At 47.0% G+C, this 19,342-nt stretch overlaps 1 protein-coding gene across 1 annotated transcript; it reads left to right on the top strand.

Moving 5' to 3' along the window:
• Nucleotides 1-13,976: 13,976 nt before the first annotated feature.
• On the top strand, nt 13,977-15,895 carry LOC112394151 (C-C motif chemokine 2). The gene is made up of 3 exons (XM_024736758.1): nt 13,977-14,128; nt 14,900-15,017; nt 15,400-15,895. The coding sequence occupies exons 1-3, from the start codon at nt 14,053-14,055 to the stop codon at nt 15,503-15,505; spliced, it is 300 nt and encodes a 99-aa protein (XP_024592526.1). The 5' UTR covers nt 13,977-14,052; the 3' UTR covers nt 15,506-15,895.
• Nucleotides 15,896-19,342: the final 3,447 nt, after the last annotated feature.

The following is a 19,342-nucleotide window of genomic DNA, read 5'->3' as shown; positions in this document are numbered from 1 at the left end:
TCGCCATGGGGTTGGGGCCTGGGCATGGAAGACAAGGCCGGGCAGTGGGAGGGGCCCTGAATTTCTGATGCAGTCACTTAATCACTGAATTTCAATACAGGTGACTTCAGAAGATTGCTGTAAGGAAAAAAAAAGTCAAAGCTGTTGAAGGTGCTTATTACAACTGAACTTATTATGAGTTTCTGTGTGAGAGCAATATAGCAAAAAACCCCAGATTTAGAGCTTCGGTTCTGTTGTTTTCTATTTACGCGGCCCTGGCCCAGTTGTTTAACTTCTCTGAACCTTAGGTTCAGAAGATTGAGTGTCTCTAGAACAGACTGGTATAGAGACCAGAAGTGAGACACATTATGCAAATGAGCTTAATCAACCGTAAAATGCAAGCTACCTCTAAGGGATCGTAATTGTCATTACTATAATCATAATGGGAAAGGCGACTGGAAGATGGCTCTTTTCTGGGAACAGATCATTTGGTGGCCTTGGAGAGTTCTTCAGGCATGGGAATGACCAACAGTCCCTGCCTCAACTTCCTTCATCAAGGCTTTGGAGAGCCATGTCAGCAAAGAGCTCTGTGGTCAGCCTGTGACAGAGCGATTTGACCCCCTCCGGGCAACTTCTTCAGGTTTAAAGGTATCAGGTAGGAATGACTGCAAGAGATTTATCCAGAATCCATGCTTGGAGATTTTGCAAGTCACTTACTGGAGGCCTCTGATGCTCCAAGAACCTTGTGGTAGAGGAATGACTTCTTCCCAGAAAAGTTATCAGAGACCGAAGTTTCAGCCCAAACCCGGGTCACCAATTTGCTGTGTGACCTTGGGCAAGCCACTGCTTGCTCTGTGCTCTAGGAACCTCAATATGCAAAATGTGGCATGGGCGCCATGATCTCTTTGGTGCCTTTCCATTCTCAACCTAGACATGCAATGTTCATGTCAATCAACCCTCTTACCTGTGGCTGTACCCACTGATAGAAGGATGGTCTCTTGAGCTGATAGGGTGTTAGTAACCCTGATCTCTGGTGGACCTGGAGAAAAGGCCACAGCGAATGTTGAGGGTCTAGAGTCAGAGTTGCCTTTTGATTTCCGCAAGGGCCCGGCTAAGAACCCAGCAGCCCCCAGCAAGGTTGTTGCTTGTTTAGCAAGATGCAAATAATGGAGGAGACAGGGGCTTTCTGATTTGACTTTTTCCTAGAAGGTTTGGAGACTAATATCACCCCTGGAAAAATCAGTGCCATCCTTCAAAATGGGATGTCTGATGTCACCAAGACAGCCAGTTGGGAGGATGACAAGTCCCAAGGAGATGAAAATGAAATGAGAGAAAGAAGAATGGAGAACTAGAGAAACAGCTGTAAGGAAAATTGAGCTGCAGAAGCTGAGGACCAGAAAGGGAACCAGAGGCTTGATGTTTGGCCCAGAACAGTGAAGATAAGAATTACATTGCAAAAACACATCCAAGAAACAGGGCTAAAGAGGATGTGGTTTAGACCAAGATGTTAGAGCAGACCCCACTGCAGACCACACTGGTTTCAAATTTGGGTATCCAGACCCACTTTCTTGCCAAGATGCCCAGCAAAGCTGTATTGGAGAGTCCCAAACTGGGCTGGTTGTAGATGCAGAAGACCTGCTTTCCAATACTTGTTCCACCACCTTCTCGCACTTGACCTTGGCAGGTCATGTGACCTCCTTATATAATGGCATGATCATCCCCGACCTGCTCATTGTTACAAATATCAAGTGAAATGATACTAATGCTGGGCCTGCGGGCAGGAAGCCAGGCATCCCATCCAATAGGGAATTTCCAGAACTGAGATATTTCCTTTCTCTGCAGCTGCCTCAGAAATGAAGAAGTAATGGGACAAATGAAACTCAGAATTTTAAGGAAATTCAAAGATTTATCATTTCCCTTCTGCCCATGAGGACCCATGATAGCTAAACACTCAGCCAAGGTAATAAAGTGAGTCAGTGGGAGGGGTGAATCTGATGAGTGGATGCCCAGTGTAGCTAAGACCCATTTAAAATACAGTCAAAACACAGGTTAGATTTTTTTCAGATTTTGACCCTTTTATTGAGTTGAGGTCTTTCTATCCCCAGGCTCTCCATTCATTCAGCAAATATATGCCTAATGTAGAGTCCCTGTCCAGCAGAGAATAGGAGGCTCTTAATTACTGCTTGTTAAATGAATGAGTGAATGAATGAATGCCAGGCTCTGTTCTAAGTGCTAAGATAAATTCAAAAGAGAACAGGTAGATCCTGCCTATCTTTGCTCAGAGTGTGGTGCAGAAGACATACATATAAAAAACCTTTAAAATACAGGGTACAATCAAGTGTTGTAAAAAGGAAAGAACACAATGGATCATGTGTCTAAAGGAGTCTGGAAAGACTTCTTAGAGAAGGTCCAGCTACTTTTCCAAGCAGAGGAAATAACGCACGTGAGGGCCATGTTCTGGGAAAGATGATCTAATTGGTTTTGGTATTCAAGTACCCAGCCTAGGGTATTTGAAAGTATTGACTCATGACATGTGCCCTTAAAGGTATGCTGGGCCCAGGTCAGCCCTCTTGATGGCCATTCTAAGGCCATCAAGTAGATATGGAGAGTTGCTGAAATATTTTTAGCAGATCAGATTGGTAGTTTGGGATAGATACCTTTGCCTTCAGTAAAAAGGATGGACTGGGTGGTAGATTTCTCTTGGCAGGAAATCACATTAAACTGTTTTAATAGAACTCAGACTGAGGCAGCGTCATCTGGGACAAAGAAGAGGAGGTGAATGCAAGAGATGCTTCAGAAGTGCAACAGATGACATACATACAATGGAACACAACTCAGCCATAAGAAGGAATGAAAGTTTGTCATTTGCAGCAACAGGGATAGAAGTAGAGATTATCATGCTAAGTGAAGTCAGTCAGAAAGAGAAAGACAAATACCATATGATATCACTTATATGTGGAATCTAAACGATGACAAAATAAACCTATCTATGAAACAGAAACAGACTCACAGACATGGAGACATGGTCTCCATGTGGCACAGTAGTTAAGAATCTGCCTGTCAATGCAGGGGACACAGGCTCCAACCCTGGTCCGGGAAGATCCCACATGCCGCGGAGCAACTAAACTGGTGCGCCACAACTACTGAGCCTGCGCTCTAGAGCCTGCGAGCCACCACTACGGAAGCCCGTGCACCTAGAGCCCGTGCTCCGCAGCAAAGAGAAGCCACCACAATGAGAAGCCCGCGCACCGCAATGAAGAATAGCTCCCACTCGCTGCAACTAGAGAAAGCCCACGTGCAGCCACAAAGACCCAATGCAACCTAAATAAATAAATAAATTTATTTAAAAAACAAAAACAAAAAAAGAGTGAGAATACAGGTATGACTCCGTCGTGAAGATCAGTATTTAGGGATGAACAGACAGAAAAAGCCAGTGAACGCAATGTCAAAAAAGAAGAAGCAGAGAGTAACACAAGAAAAGAACAGAGCCCCAGACACAAAAGGAGGACAGGATTTCCTGAAAGAGGGAGTGGTAGACGGTGGTTTCACAATGGATCAGAGTTGTGAATAATTCCTTTAATTAAGTAATGAGGAGGTTGCTGATGAGACCATAAGAATTGCAGTTGAGCAACAGATATAGGAAGTAAATGGCCACAGTCAAGGAATTAATTGAGAATGTAGAGGCCACAAGTAGAGGTCAATCATTCAAGACTTTTTGCCATGGAAAGAAAGAAAAGCAAGGGAGTGGCTTGAGGGAAGATGGAGTTAAGGGCAGTACTTTTTTTTTTTTTTTTTAATAATGAAGAAGACTTGAGCATGTTGGTTGGAAGAAAGGAAGGGGATTGGAACGAGGGAGATCGAAAAGGCATGGAGCTAATGGAGAATGCCAGGTTCTGGAAAAGGCTGCAGGAGATTAAGGATATGGATTGATCTGTGACCCTCAAAAAGGGGGACCATCTCTTCTAAGGCAGGAGAGAAGAGATGTCATAACATGAAGATGGGATTAAGTTTTGATAGGGGCATGGAGGCAAGCATTGAGGGAATTCTCATCTCATAGTCTCTGCTTATACTGGGGAGTATATTGTTTCCTGAGAGCTCTGAGGCTGGAGCAAGAGATGTAAGAGAATGGTGAAGGTTTGGAGCACTGCCGTGGAGCGGGGCAGAAAGAAATATCTAGGGATACGTGAAAGCATTGCTGGTGTAGCCGTCGAGGAGAGCGAGGCTTCCAGCAAGCCTGACAGCCTGGGAGTGGTCAGGAATTGGGGACATGATCAGATGACCTGGGTTTGGGCACTGGTGAGTGGGGGGACAGAATGGTAGAAATGAGGGAATCGGTATGCTGGTGAGAGTGTGACCGACCCCAGGCTGGGCTGGGGAGGAAGGGAAGCCAGGTAGGGGCCGAGGGGCCAGGAGGAGATGACACAGTGACACAGAGTTGCTGAAGGGGAAGGAAGTGGAAGACTGTGGTCAAAGAAATGTATTACTCAGTCCAACACCATGAAATGGAGAAGTTCAGGGAGATGACAGAGTCCAGAGGGTGGCCATGTGGGGCAGCGGCTGAAGTGAGGTGGCAATGAAGTCACTTGAAGAGAGACCCAGAGTACACTGGAGAACGTCCCTGTTAGCTGGTTTACATCACCTAACTTTTTCCTTCCTTCTACCTACTCACCAAGCCTTCCATTTACACAGTAGATGGAGGTGATCTCCAAAGGTGAGCTTTAGGATGAAGGGAAAGGAAAATAACCAGGAGAAGGAAATGACTGTTGGAACATAAAGAAGAATGACCTTGGACGGGGAACACGTAGACTTCAATCCCAGCGCTTCTATTTCCTAGACCCCTTGCCCTTGAGCAAGTCAACTTCTAAGCTTCAGTTGTCCCACCTGTGAAATGGGGATGATGATCCCAGTCTCACTCACATTTACAGTGCTCTTCTTAGGCTCACATGGTTAAATGAGTCATAAAGCACACATCATGAACGGCGCACAAGTTCTAGAAGGCGTTCAGTAAATACTACAATTAATGTTTATCATCATCATGAAATCAAAATTGTATGAGGGAAAAGCTTTTCACGATTTTGAAATATAAGTACCTCCTAATTGCAATGGGAGGGCAGTGGGGAAAAGCAAGTGGGCACATGATGGACTGGAGCAGTGAATTGTCCACAGTAAAGAACTGTGTGTGTGTGTGTGTGTGTGTGTGTGTGTAACTGACATAAGTCTTTCTGTCATCTCAAGGCACAAAGGGTTCATGTCTCTTTTACTATGTTCAGTTAATCCCTAGAGCCCCAAGTTGTCCAGATTAGGAGGAAATGTAATAGTTCATGCTTAAGTGCCCCCTCCCAACCTCCTCATGTTGCCCGAGGACCATGGAGACCTATTCGGTCCAACGGATCAGTCCTGCTGCTAAAGGGCAAGCAAAGTGAGAGCTGGGTGATCTGACCCACCAATCAGTAGCCAGGGCTCTTGGCTACCATTGATTCCATCACAGCCCCTGGGGGGAACTGTGGACAGCTGACCCCCAACCACCCAAAGCGGTTCCCTGCTCCTTGCTCTAACTATGCCTCCTCTTGTCTTGACCACAGTGCCACCCTTGGGCTTCCAAGGCAACAGCATCATCAGCTTGCCCCCAAAGCGTGACTACTGCATCCACATGGTGGGGGGCGGGTCAGAAGGTCTTCCCACCTCCGCCCTCACCCCCTGAATTCTCAGCCCGGACTCAGAACTCGAGTTAACCAATCCACTTGGAACCTCTTCAGACTCTCAGAAAGTGTCTAGTCATTTTGGACTTGAAAGACAGGGTCTCGATTCCTCTCCTTTTAGAAGGTCACCTGGTCCTTAAGCAAATGTCTATTTGGTCCATTTGCTCCCCCTGTGGCCAGCTCTGCATCGCAAGGGGTGCTCGAAGGGGCAGCCTTTCTTTTTGGCCACCAAAGTTTCTTTCCTCCCTCCCTCCAGGGCAATGAGTGCCTATTTACAATGAGTGCCTAATTCTATGGCCTCAGTAAAATTTCTCTATAAACAAAGAAGTGTTTCTCCTAGAGAAAAAATAGCTGGCAGTCTCACTGGAAAATGTTAAGATCCCTGACCAGGCACTTCCCACAACACACACACACACACACACACACACACACACACACACACACACACACACACGGCTTTTCTGCACTGACTTACGAGTGCACTAAAATCCTGGGAAACATTCTTTTCCCCATCTTGATTTAATCAGGGCAGGGATTGTCAACTCTAGGACATCTCTGGCACCTTCCAGCTCTAGTTATCTTCCCCTAATTCATTCATTATCACATATATGTCAAACCCCTAATGCTGGGTGCTGGTGCTGGGGATACAGGACAAAAATCCCTGCCCACCTGCATGCCTGACATTCCTACACCATTAGGTGGATTATTTAATAATGCTTTGTTCTCAAGTCCCTGCATCTAAGCTAGAAAAGTTGCATGTGTTTTGCAGAACAATTTCCCCCAAGTTCACTCTCTCCCCTGCACAAATGCCTTCAGCATCCTCATTCAGACCCTCTCTCAGACTCCAATTTACGTAAATGCAGGGAGAACTTTGGAGTGTAGCCAGTGCTTTGCAACCGCAGGTTCCACCAGCGAGCCACCTGAAACTAATAACAAAGAAGGAGCTTTCCTTGGGTTGAACTTTCCCTTTCTCAGCATGCACGTTTTGCAACCAAAAGGGAGAAACAGCCCATCCCCATGAGGGATTTATGGGGCCCCCGAAAGCCACCATTTGGTAGTGGTCCAGGCACTGTTTCCCCAGCCCTGCCATGATCTCGTACCCAAATAAAAGAAGTGGGGAACTCGGTAAAAAAAGTCTTGCTTCCCTACTCATTTCCCTGCCTGATACTAAATCATCCCATAATTCAGATATCTGGGAGAAATGCTGTGAGATTCTTGGGCTGTTCGTTAGTTCAAACAATATTTGTTGAGAACCCATTATAGGAAAGACACTGTACCAGGAGCTGCGGTCTGGCCTGGGCAAGGGCCTTGAGGTGGGATGGAGCACGGAGCATTCTAGAAGCCAAGAATGACTCTGGGGGCCACAGGAGGTTAAAGGCAGACAAGGACCTGTCAGAATGTGAACTTCCAGTGAGAGCTGGCTGCTGGGTGAGGGAGCTGATACCCTAACTCGATTTGGGAGCTGCTGCTCTCTGACCCTCAGTTTTTGTCAGCCCCTAAATGCTCTCTCCCTGTCCACACACAGACAAGAAAGCAGTGATAAAAAAAGAACCTGGGAAATCGAAACCTGACTGCATGATATAGATGCCCAATCCACTTTCAGAGCAAGAAATAAGAGTGGAGGCTTAGGGACTTCCCCAGTGGTCCAGCGGTTAAGAATCCACACTTCCAACTGCAGGAGGCACGGGTTGGATCCTTGGCCGGTGAACTAAGATCCCACATGCCATGTGGTGCAGTCAAAAAAAAAAAAGGCATCAGGGCTTCCTGGGCTTGGCCTTGTACCCAGAGACTGTCCGAGGTTGTATTGCCCAGACCCTCAGAGTGACACAGCTTTTTACACGTTGCTTACAAAACACCTTTGGCTTATTATTTCACAGGAGTCTCATGACAATGTTAGAAACGCTGTCTTACTAATCATACGTTACAGAAGGGGCCCAGAGTAGTCAAGTGACTTGTGCAAAGCCATCCAGCTAGACAGAAGCAGAGCCAGGCCTCTGGCCCTAGTGGCCTGACATTGCCTGGGGCTCTTTCCACGATTCAAGTTTCCCTCTTCTTTACCCCCATTCTTCTCTTACACTTTCCGTCTCCCTGTTTTCTTTTTTCTGCCTGTGCCTTTCTCCTGTTTGTGCCACCCAGCCCGCCAGCACAGCCTCTACCCCGTGTACCCTATGCTCAGCTCAGGGGTGCCCAAATATAGACCAGCAATCATCTGAGGGCAGGAGGAGAGCTTAGAAAAAATACAGCTTTGGGGGGTGGGGGAGGGATGGACTGGGAGTTTGGGGTTAGCAGATGCAAACTATTATATAGAGAATAGATAACAAGGTCCTACTGTAGAGCACAGGGAACTATAGTCAATATCCTGTGACAAACCACGATGGAAAAGAATATCAATATATATGTATAACTGAATCACTTTGCTGTATAGCAGAAACTAACACAACATTGTAAATCAAGTATACTTCAATGTAAAAAAGGGGGAAAGAAAGAAAAAATAATCTTTAAATAATAAAATTACAGACTGCGATTCAGCAGGTCAGAGGTGAAGACCAGAACTCTATTTTTGTTAGGTTCAGTGGTCCTTAACTATCTGGAGGTCATGGATGCCTTTGCTAATCTGATGGCAGCTACGGACCTGCTCTCCAGAAAAATACACAATCACATAAATGTGGGACACAATTACAGATGATTCTCGAAGCCTAGCCAAGAGCCACAGGTAAGAACCCTTGTCTAGACACGATGAACTGCTCATGTTTCCCACCCCTGACCACAATTTCCCCTGATGAGCCCTTTTTTTTTTTTTTTTCGGTACACGGGCCTCTCACTGTTGTGGCCTCTCCCGTTGCGGAGCACAGGCTCCGGACGCGCAGGCTCAGCGGCCATGGCTCACAGGCCCAGCCGCTCTGCGGCACGTGGGATCTTCCTGGACCGGGGCACGAACCTGTGTCCCCTGCATCGGCAGGCGGACTCTCAACCACTGCGCCACCAGAGAAGCCCCTGCTGAGCCCTTTTAAGGTTCTTCTAATGGGACGATAGGCCAGTATCATAAGCCTCACCTGGGAGCTGGTTAGAAATGCAGGATCTCAGGCCCACCCAAGACCTACGGAATCAGAATCAGAATCTAACAATATCCCAAGAAGCTATGTGAGCACTTTAAACCTCTGATCTCTCTAAGTTCGCTCCAGAATGCACCCCTCCTCCATCCAGTAATCACCCAAGGTTCAAAACCTGCCAACCCCTGAGCCCATCTTAAAATAACCACCATGAAGCTTTCCTGAGCCCCGTAGCTGGGGCTCTCACAGCTCTGCATCTCTCTGGTTATTGCAGTGATTCTGTGTGTCACTTATGTTTCCTTCAGAGGACCCCAACACAGGTGTTAAAACACGGATGCCAGGCCTCCCTGGTGGCGCAGTGGTTGAGAGTCCGCCTGCCAATGCAGGGGACACAGATTCGTGCCCCGGTCTGGGAAGATCCCACATGCCACGGAGCAGCTGGGCCCGTGAGCCATGGCCGCTGAGCCTGCGCGTCCGGAGCCTGTGCTCTGCAACGGGAGAGGCCACAAGAGTGAGAGGCCGGCGTACCGCAAAAACAAAAACCAAAAACCAAAACCCAAAAAACCACGGATGCCATAGAAGGCTGTCAAAGCAGTGTTTCTCTGTCTCCACTCCACCTGCTCTTCATGAGCTCTGTTTCCCTACGATGCCCCCAAGTTCAGGGCTGTCACAGGGGTACCTCAAATGTGCTCGCCAGCCCCCTTGACACTGCCTGGGGCACCTTGGGCAGGGCAATCCCAAGAAAGTGGCTTCTCCCACACGGTGCTACCCCTGGTTACAGTCTATCTGGGGAGCAGTATCGAGTCTTACATTGTCATTACCCTAACGATTTTCTTAGACGTGACCCCCTTGCCCAGAGCAGCCCCTCACTGTAGGGCTGCTGTAGGTGCTGGTCCCTGAGGACTGGCCCACAAGGCAGTCTAAGTGACAAGTCCCCCACTGGCTGAGACCCATTCTCTCCATCCCCAACCAACAAGAGCTGGCTGTTGCAGGTGAATCTTTCCTTTCTTTTCCCATAAGCTATCCCCGCCTGCTCCCTCCCCCTAAACATCCTTGGCTCTTCCACACATATAAACTTGGGGCAGATCCACCTGGAACACAGGAAATGCCTGGATGCTGAAGCTTGGGGGTGAGCACTGCTTAGGTTTATTTATAAACTCAGCCTGACTTCCTGTGGGTACTTAATCATCTCATCTGGAAAGCAGGCTGGCTTTTCCCATCTGGCTCGCTTTTCCCATCCTCCAACCCCAGTCCCCTACCTGGTGCTGTGCACCGAAAAGATGCTAACTGCTTGTGTGTTATAACAAGGAGCTAGTGCAGCATCTGAGGAAGGGTGCTACGCTGAGAACCCAGAAATGGAAAAATCCCCACAAACTCTGCTGTTCGTCTACTATGTCACCTCAGGCCTGTCACAGCCTCTTTCTTGGCCTCAATCTCCCCATCCGTGAAACAGGAAGATAATCTCCAAGGTTCTGTTTTTATCTGACATTCTGTGCAAGAATAAAGAATGGATTTCTCGTCCTTGAAAGGCAAGGGATCTTAGAGTTGGGGCCCCAGGAAAATAAGCTCTGTCCTCCCTAGAATTCAGAGATAACGTGGAGGAGAACGGAAGGTAGCAGCTGGAGGAGAGTCCCGGGGAAGTGTCTAGAAAGGACCTAATGGGTGTAAGGCCCACTGTGTATCTCACTCTAAGGCCTGAACCGGATGCATGCAAAGGTAAGTGCGCCCCGTGCTAGATGCAGAGGGGGAAGCAAGCGAACTGTGGAAGGGACCAAGGCAGGGACGAGGTGCTGACTTATGATACATCTGGAAAGCTCACTCTCAGTTCCTCTTTCCTTTGCCCCTGACACTGAGTGGGAGTCTGGGCCAATGATCAAGGCCCACGCGGAAGATCCGGGTTGGGGTGGGGGGTGGGATCAGCCCACAGGGAGGAAGGAAGGAAAGATTATTCACCAAGAGGAACTTTTCCATTCCTCATCTGTGTGTTGTTGAGGAGGGGTCCCAGGGGGACTGGGGATTCTGGGGAACAGCAAAACCTGAACCCTGCCTTCTCGCCACAACTCTCCCCGGGGCCTTTCCCTTGCATGCCCTCAAGCAGGGCGCCAACCCGGACCTTGCACTGGGATGTTCGCAGCATATGCCCCACGTGAGACGTCTCTGGCTCCAAACCCAGCATCTGGAATGCAGGCTCCAGCCAAGTGCATTCTTCTCCAAGGAATCTGGGAACTTCCAGAGCTGCCTCAGAGTGGGAATTTCCACTTGTTTCTCCCATCCTGTGATTGACCCTCCAGCTGGGGAGAGCAGCTCTTCTTGACTGAAAAGAAGTGTCAGGGAGACGGCTACCATCTTCCTGAAGACTTTCTCTTCTGACTCATCTTTCACCTTTGATCTGTTTGTTGCCTGACACTTGCAGTGACTGAGTCACTTTCCAAAAATGGTGATCGCTTCCTGAAGCAGAGACATGGCTTCAAATACTCAGAAGTCTGCCTGAAAACTCAGAAAAAAAAACCCAGAAAACTCCTCTGTGTGACTGTGGGTGACCAGGGGCCAGCTGCTCTCCCTGTCCATATCAAGAATATGGTTTCCTTACATAAGAAGAGGAGATGGACTGTAAGATCTCTACAGGTGCATTGGCTCTAGGAGACGAGGAATGATAGCTACCTAGCAGAATCAAGAGAGAGCAGTTTCAAGATCTCAACATCTTGATTTTTTTAGGGGAATTATATTTTTATTTATAAAGACAAATTATCAATGTCATGAATGAAAGATGATGAATCAGCGTTTAACCTTTAGACAATAAAGAGGTAATAAAAGAATATTGTGGACAAATATATGTCCATAAACTCAACATGCTACATAAAATCAACCAATACATCACAAGAAACAAATTACCCAACCTGAATAATCATATACAAAAGCCTGATATCGATCCAGTTAAAAACTTTCCAGATAAAACCTTCAGACCCAGATGTTCTATTACTTTTCAATATTATGGGGGTTTTGTGGGGTTTTTTTCTTATAGACTTACATTTCTCAAGATCTCAACATCTTTAAATTTGTTAACCTAGACAAAAATCCAAGGAACGACCGGATTCTGGAAGGAAACGGGATGCAATCCACCAAGTCCACAGAAAAGGACACTAATAGACTAGAGAGGAGTTTCCATTAATATGAGGAAAAATGTCTTGGAAGTTCAGGTGAGACGGTCTGGGAAGACATACATGACGTTACACAGTCTCCATTCCTGAAAATAATTGACTCATTCAGTAAGAATGGATAGAGCCGTTGGCAGAGCACTGAGCAAAACAGCCCAAGTCGGGGGTGAGGAGGTGGTAGGGGGGTTAAAAGGAGTCAGACAGAATGCAGTTAAGGCTCCTAGAGGGGCACAAGCAGAGCAGTGCCCAAGTTAATTTGTTCTCTTTGTCCTGCCCTTTTGGAATCACACCCAAGAGCCTGGCATGGCCTCTCCATAGATTCTCTGCTCTTAGATTCTCTAGGAAACCAATATCCATCCTGAGACATTAAGCCTAGTGCCTGGAAGTAGGGATTCTGGAATCAGTGTCCTGGGTGGGAATCTCAGCCCCACCTGCTATTACCTGTGAGATCCTCGACAAGTGAGTTCACTTCAGTTGCGATGTAAGGCAAGTTGGCTTGTTTGGAGGACCAATGAGACAATGCTGGAAATCACCCAAGCACAGGGCCTGGCTCCTGGGAAACACTCAGTGACACCAGCTAGTCCTCTTCTTCGCCATTACTGACCACTAATATGGACAAGATACAGTCATTTGTTCAATAGAACCCATTTCTTCTTACAAATGTAGTAGTGGTTACAAATGTCAGATGGTTCTTCCAAAAAGTTCCATGTATTTCATAGACCTTGTCTCAAAGACTCTCTAAGAAAGAAAGGTCACCAGCTCCTTCCATGCCCACTGGGCAAAGACCAAGCAAGCTCAAAAGCACGAGGCAGTGGAATGGGGGAGTAGAGACCTGAATTCGAGGCTCGGCTTAGCCACCAACATGCCTCAAGGAATCCTATCATATTTGTAAAAGAAAAGAGTTCACTGAAATGAATGCTAAGGTCTTAGGTATTATGACTGCTTCTGGGGTTTCTGAGGAAATCTAAGACAGAGCTGCAGCATGAAGGCAAGTGTTCTAATTCCAGTAATACTGTTCCTTTGCTCACCCCTGCTACCTAGGAATCCAGAAAGAAGCTGGGATAACAGCCGCCGTAGCAAAGGACACGCTTCTTGTCTTGTCTGCCTGCTGTGCTAATCACAGGTTCCAAATCCCATAATGACTTAAGGGCAAGGAACATCCCCGACTCCCCTTTAGATGTCAGCTAGTTTGGCAGAGGCTGAGGACAGAGGGCACCCAGGTAAATGACCAGACAGCCAGCTGGAGAATGTGCCCCTTTCATATGTCCTAGTCATGACAGCACAAGACACTGGGTTCTTCTTGGGGGAACTCAAGCAGGTTACTTAACTTCTCTGTATCTTCGTTGCCCGGCTATAAAATTGGAATGAACAATACCTACTAGATGGGGTTGGAGAATTGAAAGACTTGGCATTTGTAAAGGGCTTAGAATATTCCTGGCACAGAGTAAGTACTGCATTAGTATTACATGAAAATTTCTTTTGCAGCACTACATGATTTAGATGGCTTCTTCCAAGTCTTAAATCTGGTGATTCTAGAATTCACTTTTATAGTTTAAAAAAACCCTATAGTTCAGCTAAGCTTCAATTGTGCCACCATCCTACATTTTAAAGAGCAAGGGGATTTAATACGCTGTTGGGGGAGGCTACCAAGACTTCAGAACCGTTTCTTGGCTTGAAGGTCCCTTGGGATGTTGCTTGAAGGTGGACCAGGGTTAAACCAGGGTTAAGCTCAGAGATGCTTTCATCGTCCTTGTGACCTCTCTTTCTCTTGCTTCCTTTCCTTTCTGCAGTTTTCACTTCGGACAAAGCAGAATCCTTAAGAATAAACCGTTTGGTTTACGTCTGTGGTCTCTCGGGATATAACTGTACCCTGCTCCTCCCATTCCTTTTTATCTCAGCTTCGAATGGAAAAAGTGTCCAGCCCTGACCTACCACTCCTCTCTCCTACTTCCTGGAAATGTCTTCGGGTGCTTCACTTGCTCAGCACTTTCAAGATTGCACTTCGTCATTCATTGAGGATGCTGCTGCCCTGGGCCAACCTCTCTCCCACTGCTCCACCCTCTTGGTTTTCAATAAAAGGCAGGCAAAGCCACTGCAGGAGCAGAGAGGCTGAGACCAATCCAGAAACGAACAGCTCCCACGCTGAATCTTGAATCCTCTCCCTCCAACATGAAGGTGTCCGCAGCCCTCCTGTGTCTGCTGCTCACAACAGCCGCCTTCAGCACCCAGGTGCTCGCTCAGCCAGGTAAGCCCCCTGTCTCTTTCCCTTTGAAGCACATCACCCCATCCCTGGGTTATGATGGGCCATCAGAGCAGAAGAGTACCCACACTCTCGCTTTAACTACAAGATCAGGAAAGTCAGAGAGGCATAGGAGTGAGCTTGATCACAGAGCTTCCCTTGGGCAGAGCCTGGATGAGAATTCCAGCTGCAGACCCCAAATCCAGCTCCTTCCAGGACTCCAGCTCTGGAAGCCTGAACCCAGAGCAGTTACTGCCCTGGCTCCTTTCAGCAAAAGTTGGGGACTGGGATATAAAGAGAGGGGGTTCTCTGGCAGGGTATTTCCAGATACTGTGGAGGGCAGAGGAGGAGACCTGGAATCTGGACTCCAGAGACTCAGTTTTGCAGAGGCAGTGGGTACCAGGGAAACTCACAACCAAGCATCGATTACTTGGAGCCTAAAGGGGACCACAGCTGTGTCCCTGACCCTGATAACTTGGATTATTAGCTCCTCCTAAGAGCACTTGCAAAAGTTATTTAGTTTTTTTTTTAAGTTATTTAGTTTTAACAGAGCTCCCTTCCCTCAGTTCATTATCGATGCTGTATACCCATTTTAGAGCATAGGAAACTGAGTTTGTATGCTATTCTAGCATAGGCAGAAGTATTGGGATTTAAGCGGTTCTACCTCCACTCCTGACTCCCTTTTGTCTTCTCCTTACTCCTCTTTTCTGCTCTGATTGAGATCAGAAAGAACCTAGTCCATCCTAAAGTGCTTTTTCTTTGTGGTTCTATTTCCAGATGCAATTAACTCCCCAGTCACCTGCTGTTATACATTCGCCAATAAGAAGATCTCGAATCAGAGGCTGATGAGCTATGGAAGAGTCACCAGCAGCAAGTGTCCCAAAGAAGCTGTGATGTGAGTTTAACACTTCAGGCCTCCGTGGTCCAGTTCTTCCTCGGGGCGCTAGGGGCATGGCTCACAAACGTAAAGTCAGAGAGTTACATGACCTAATCCAATATCCAAAGGTGCCCAATGGAAAAACTGCAGCCACAAGGGAAAAAGTTACTCCTAACATCACTCTCCATCTGGGTGCTTATTCAGACCATCCCAGTTTCTTTAGCCTGAAATCAGGATGGCTTTAACTGCGCCATCTACAGGACTGACTTGCCCTGGGCTCCCTTCTTCCACCTGCTTTCCTCCTCAACTTCCCATGGCAGCGTCTTGGGGTAAATAGGCTGCATTCATAGGCTGAAATCTCAACGGAACTCCATCTAACCGTCCCCTCTCTTCTCCACAGCTTCAAGACCATACTGGGCAAGGACATCTGTGCAGACCCCAAGCAGAAGTGGGTCCAGGAGTCCATGAGACATCTGGACAAGAAAAGGCAAACTCCAAAGCCTTGAGCACTGCCTCCACAACCCGAGAATCTGAAGACGTTTGTTTTCTTCTGGCTTTCCCTAACTGCCCTATGATGTTATCTTATTATAATTTTAAAGAGTGCGCACTTTATTGATATGAAACCTGATGCCTTAAGTAATATTAATCTTATTTAAGTTATTGACGTTTTAAGTTTATCTTCCATGACTACTAGTGTTTTGTTTCTTTTTTTAAATGGAGACTTGGGCAAATTGCTTTCCTCTGTGAATCCCAATTCTATCCCTGGGATGGCGGGAGGGTGCTTGCAACGATGATTAATGAAAAACCTTTTTGTTTTACCTTCTAAGTGATTGCTGAAAGTGCTATTGTGGAAATGTATATTATGTAACTATTGAACAAAATATATATATTTTTGTACAAAACCTGTCTTTTGACATTTTCTTGAAGGAAATTAAAAAGCTGAGTATAGGGCTTCCCTGGTGGCGCAGTGGTTGAGAGTCTGCCTGCCGATGCAGGGGAGACGGGTTCGTGCCCTGGTCTGGGAGGATCCCACATGCCGCTGAGCGGCTGGCCCCGTGAGCCATGGCCACTGAGCCTATGCGTCCGGAGCCTGTGCTCCGCAATGGGAGAGACCACAACAGTGAGAGGCCCGTGTACCTCCACAAAAAAAAAAAAAAAAAAAGAATATATGACTTGAACTTATCTTTGATGAATGTATGAGATTTTTCTAGACAAATTACAAGATCATTAAGAAAAGGAGAGGGAATTCCCTGGCAGCCCAGTGCTTAGGACTCTGTGATCTCACTGCCGAGGGCCAAGTTTCAATCCCTGGTCAGGAAACTAAAATCCCACAAGCCATGTGGCATGGCCAAAAAACAAAAAAGAAAAAAGAAAACAAAAGGAGAAGAGTGGGACCAAATATCTAGAGGTAAAAATGATGATGACATGTCCATCAAAGAGGGAGAGAACCAATTAGATGAGAATTGGGCTCCATGTCTGTGTCAAGTGACGGGGAAGATTAGGAAGGAAGGTTGAGTAGAGGGTTTTATTTATTTATTTATATTTTGGCTGCATTGGGTCTCCGTTGCTGTGCACGTGCCTTCTCTAGTTGGAGCGAGCGGGGGCTACCCTTCATTGCAGTGTGCAGGCTTCTTACTGCGGTGGCTTCTCTTGTTGCGGAGCACGGGTTCTAGGCATGCAGGCTTCAGTAGTTGTGGCATGAGGTCTTAGTAGTTGTGGCTCGCAGGCTCTAGAGCGGAGGCTCAGTAGTTGTGGCACACAGGCTTAGTTGCTCCGTGGCATGTGGGATCTTCCTGCACCAGGGCTCGAATCCTTGTTCCCAGCATTGGCAGACGAATTCTTAACCACTGCACCACCAGGGAAGTCCCGAGTAAAGGGTTATAAATGTCAAGGTGGAAAGTTAATACTCAGCCTCATAGGTTAACAGGAGATGTTGGAAATGTTTGGGCCAGTGAGGAAGGACATGTCCATGTTCAGAGGTTCATAGATGAGTTTCAGTAACTGTAACTTACTGGCTTCCTGCAGACCTGGACAAGTAGGGACAAGGAAGAGGCTACTGCCATGGTCCAGGCAAGAGATTATGAGTGTCTGAATATGGAGTATAAGAGGTAACATCGGAGAAAAATTAGCTGGGCAAAGTGAAATGCTGGGTATCATAGATGGAGGAGAAGACCTGTGACTTAAGATACAGAGGAAGCTCCTTCTACAACCTACATTCTAAGGGGTCAGCTTTCCCTGAAACCAGAATGCACTTTTCTCCAGGAGTCTGAGATCATATTTTAGATGGATAGGCCTCTTTTTCCAGAATGTCCACCTAAGTTGTCTATTCCTTTGCATGGCTTTTGACCTACCTGTGAGGCATTTGACCCACCTAGACCCAGACAGCTCCTCCACTAAGGAAAGCAAATAACTTGCCCTATGAATAAATTCTGCATGGTGAGTTTGCAGATACCAAGGCCACTCTGGTGGGGAGAGGGCTGCTGTATCAAGCTAGATCAGGCAGTGCCTTTGGCAGTAGGGGAGAAGCCTGGTTGGCAGAAGGACACTTAGGTTCTAATCCCGGAGCTGGCACTGACTCACTCTGTTACCTAGGGCAGGTTGAGTATTCTGAGTCTCCATCAATAAAATGGGGATGATATTGTATTACATGTAGGAACCCAGCAGACCCTAGGTTTTGGGATCTGGGTGTATGTCTTTTGGAAAACTTTCATTTCTACCACCTAGAGCTGAAGAGGAAGAGAAGGTATTCTGCTTCCAGATTCCTGAGCCCATCCGGAGTCCCTGATTCTGGCTGAGGGATTCCATCAAAACTCCAAGGAACACTCCCAAAGTGCCCTGTACATCGGTCAGCAGACAGTTCACTAGCAGCTGTTAATGGAACTCACTGACCCTCGTGCCAGGCCCAACAGTACCCCCTGCCCGTCCTTCACTCCTCCAATCCTCAGCCCTGACCGCTCAAATTGCAGTGGATGCCAGGCGGCAAAAACAGAATGAAGTGCAAGCAAATGGGGCATCACCATACAGCTTACTGAGCATCAGACCCTCTAATGCCAGGCTGATTTGAAGTGGAGGGTCTGGAAAGAAGGGAGGCTTAGGGGCGGGGCAATGCGTGTGCTCAAGTCCCCAAAATTATCTACTCACATTTCCTTTGCAACACATATCTACTCACTTTCAGGAAACCTTAAATCCATTTTTGTTGTTGCTGTTGTTCCAGCTAAGCATGGGATTCCTTGCTCCCTGCATGACGAATCTCTGAGCACATAGCACTGGCAAGAGGCCCTGTTTTAGGAGGGAACGCCAAGTGTATTCATATCCTGTCACTGCCAACAGTCTGTTCTGGGAAAGCTAGGCTTTTCCTATCATGCTGAAAATTCTTCCAGCCTCTTCTCATTGCCCCATTCTAAAGTCACTTCTACATGTTTTAGTATTTGTAATAGCAGCACCCCTCTTCCTGGTACCAAAATCTGTATTCATTCCTTATTGCCACTGTAACAAATTATCATAAACTTAATGCCTTAAAACAATACAAATATATTATCTTAAAGTTCTGGAGATGTTTAAAATGGGTCTGTAGGGCTGCATTCCTTCTGGAGACTCTACGGGAGAATCAGTTTTCTTACCTTTTCCAATTTCTAGAGGCTTTCTGCATCCCTTAGTTCCTGGCCCCCTCCTCCATTCATAGCAGCTTTTTTTTCCTCTGCCCCCACCACCCTTTCCACCTTCTCTCCACACACCTGATAATGGTGAATAAGAGACTGGGGCAAAAAAAATAAGCCAGAGAGAGAGAGAGAGAGAGAGAAGGGGCAGGTGATAGGCATCAGCCAGATTCTGTGATTCTTCATTCATCTTCCCTGCGTATAGCAGGAGAGCTATATAGGATCAAAGTTCACATATACTATTGAAATTAAGATGGTATTAACCTGAACTAGATTGTTACAAATTACAATAATAGCAGTAATCCTCATAGTGCCCACGAAGAAAATAACTCAAAAATATACGATAAAAGAGAAGAGGAGGGCTTCCCTGGAGGCGCAGTGGTTGAGAGTCCACCTGCCGATGCAGGGGACGCGGGTTCGTGCCCCGGTCTGGGAAGATCCCACATGCTGCGGAGCGGCTGGGCCCGTGAGCCATGGCCGCTGAGCCTGCGTGTCCGGAGCCTGTGCTCTGCAACGGGAGAGGCCACAACAGTGAGAGGCCCGCCTACCGCAAAAAAATAAAAGAGAAGAGGAAATAAAATGGTACACTAGAAACTATGGAGCACAAAAAAATTTTTAAAGTAATGGAAAGAAGAGTGAAGTCAGTAAGATGACCAAATGAGATGTCCCTTGCTCATATCTCCCCAT

The sequence above is a fragment of the Neophocaena asiaeorientalis genome, unplaced genomic scaffold (genome assembly GCF_003031525.2).
Source record: "Neophocaena asiaeorientalis asiaeorientalis breed wild unplaced genomic scaffold, Neophocaena_asiaeorientalis_V1.1 scaffold129, whole genome shotgun sequence".
In the NCBI taxonomy this organism is placed as follows: domain Eukaryota; kingdom Metazoa; phylum Chordata; class Mammalia; order Artiodactyla; family Phocoenidae; genus Neophocaena; species Neophocaena asiaeorientalis.
The sequence above is the reverse complement of the archived record's forward strand: the minus strand, read 5'-3'. Positions and strand labels throughout refer to the sequence as shown.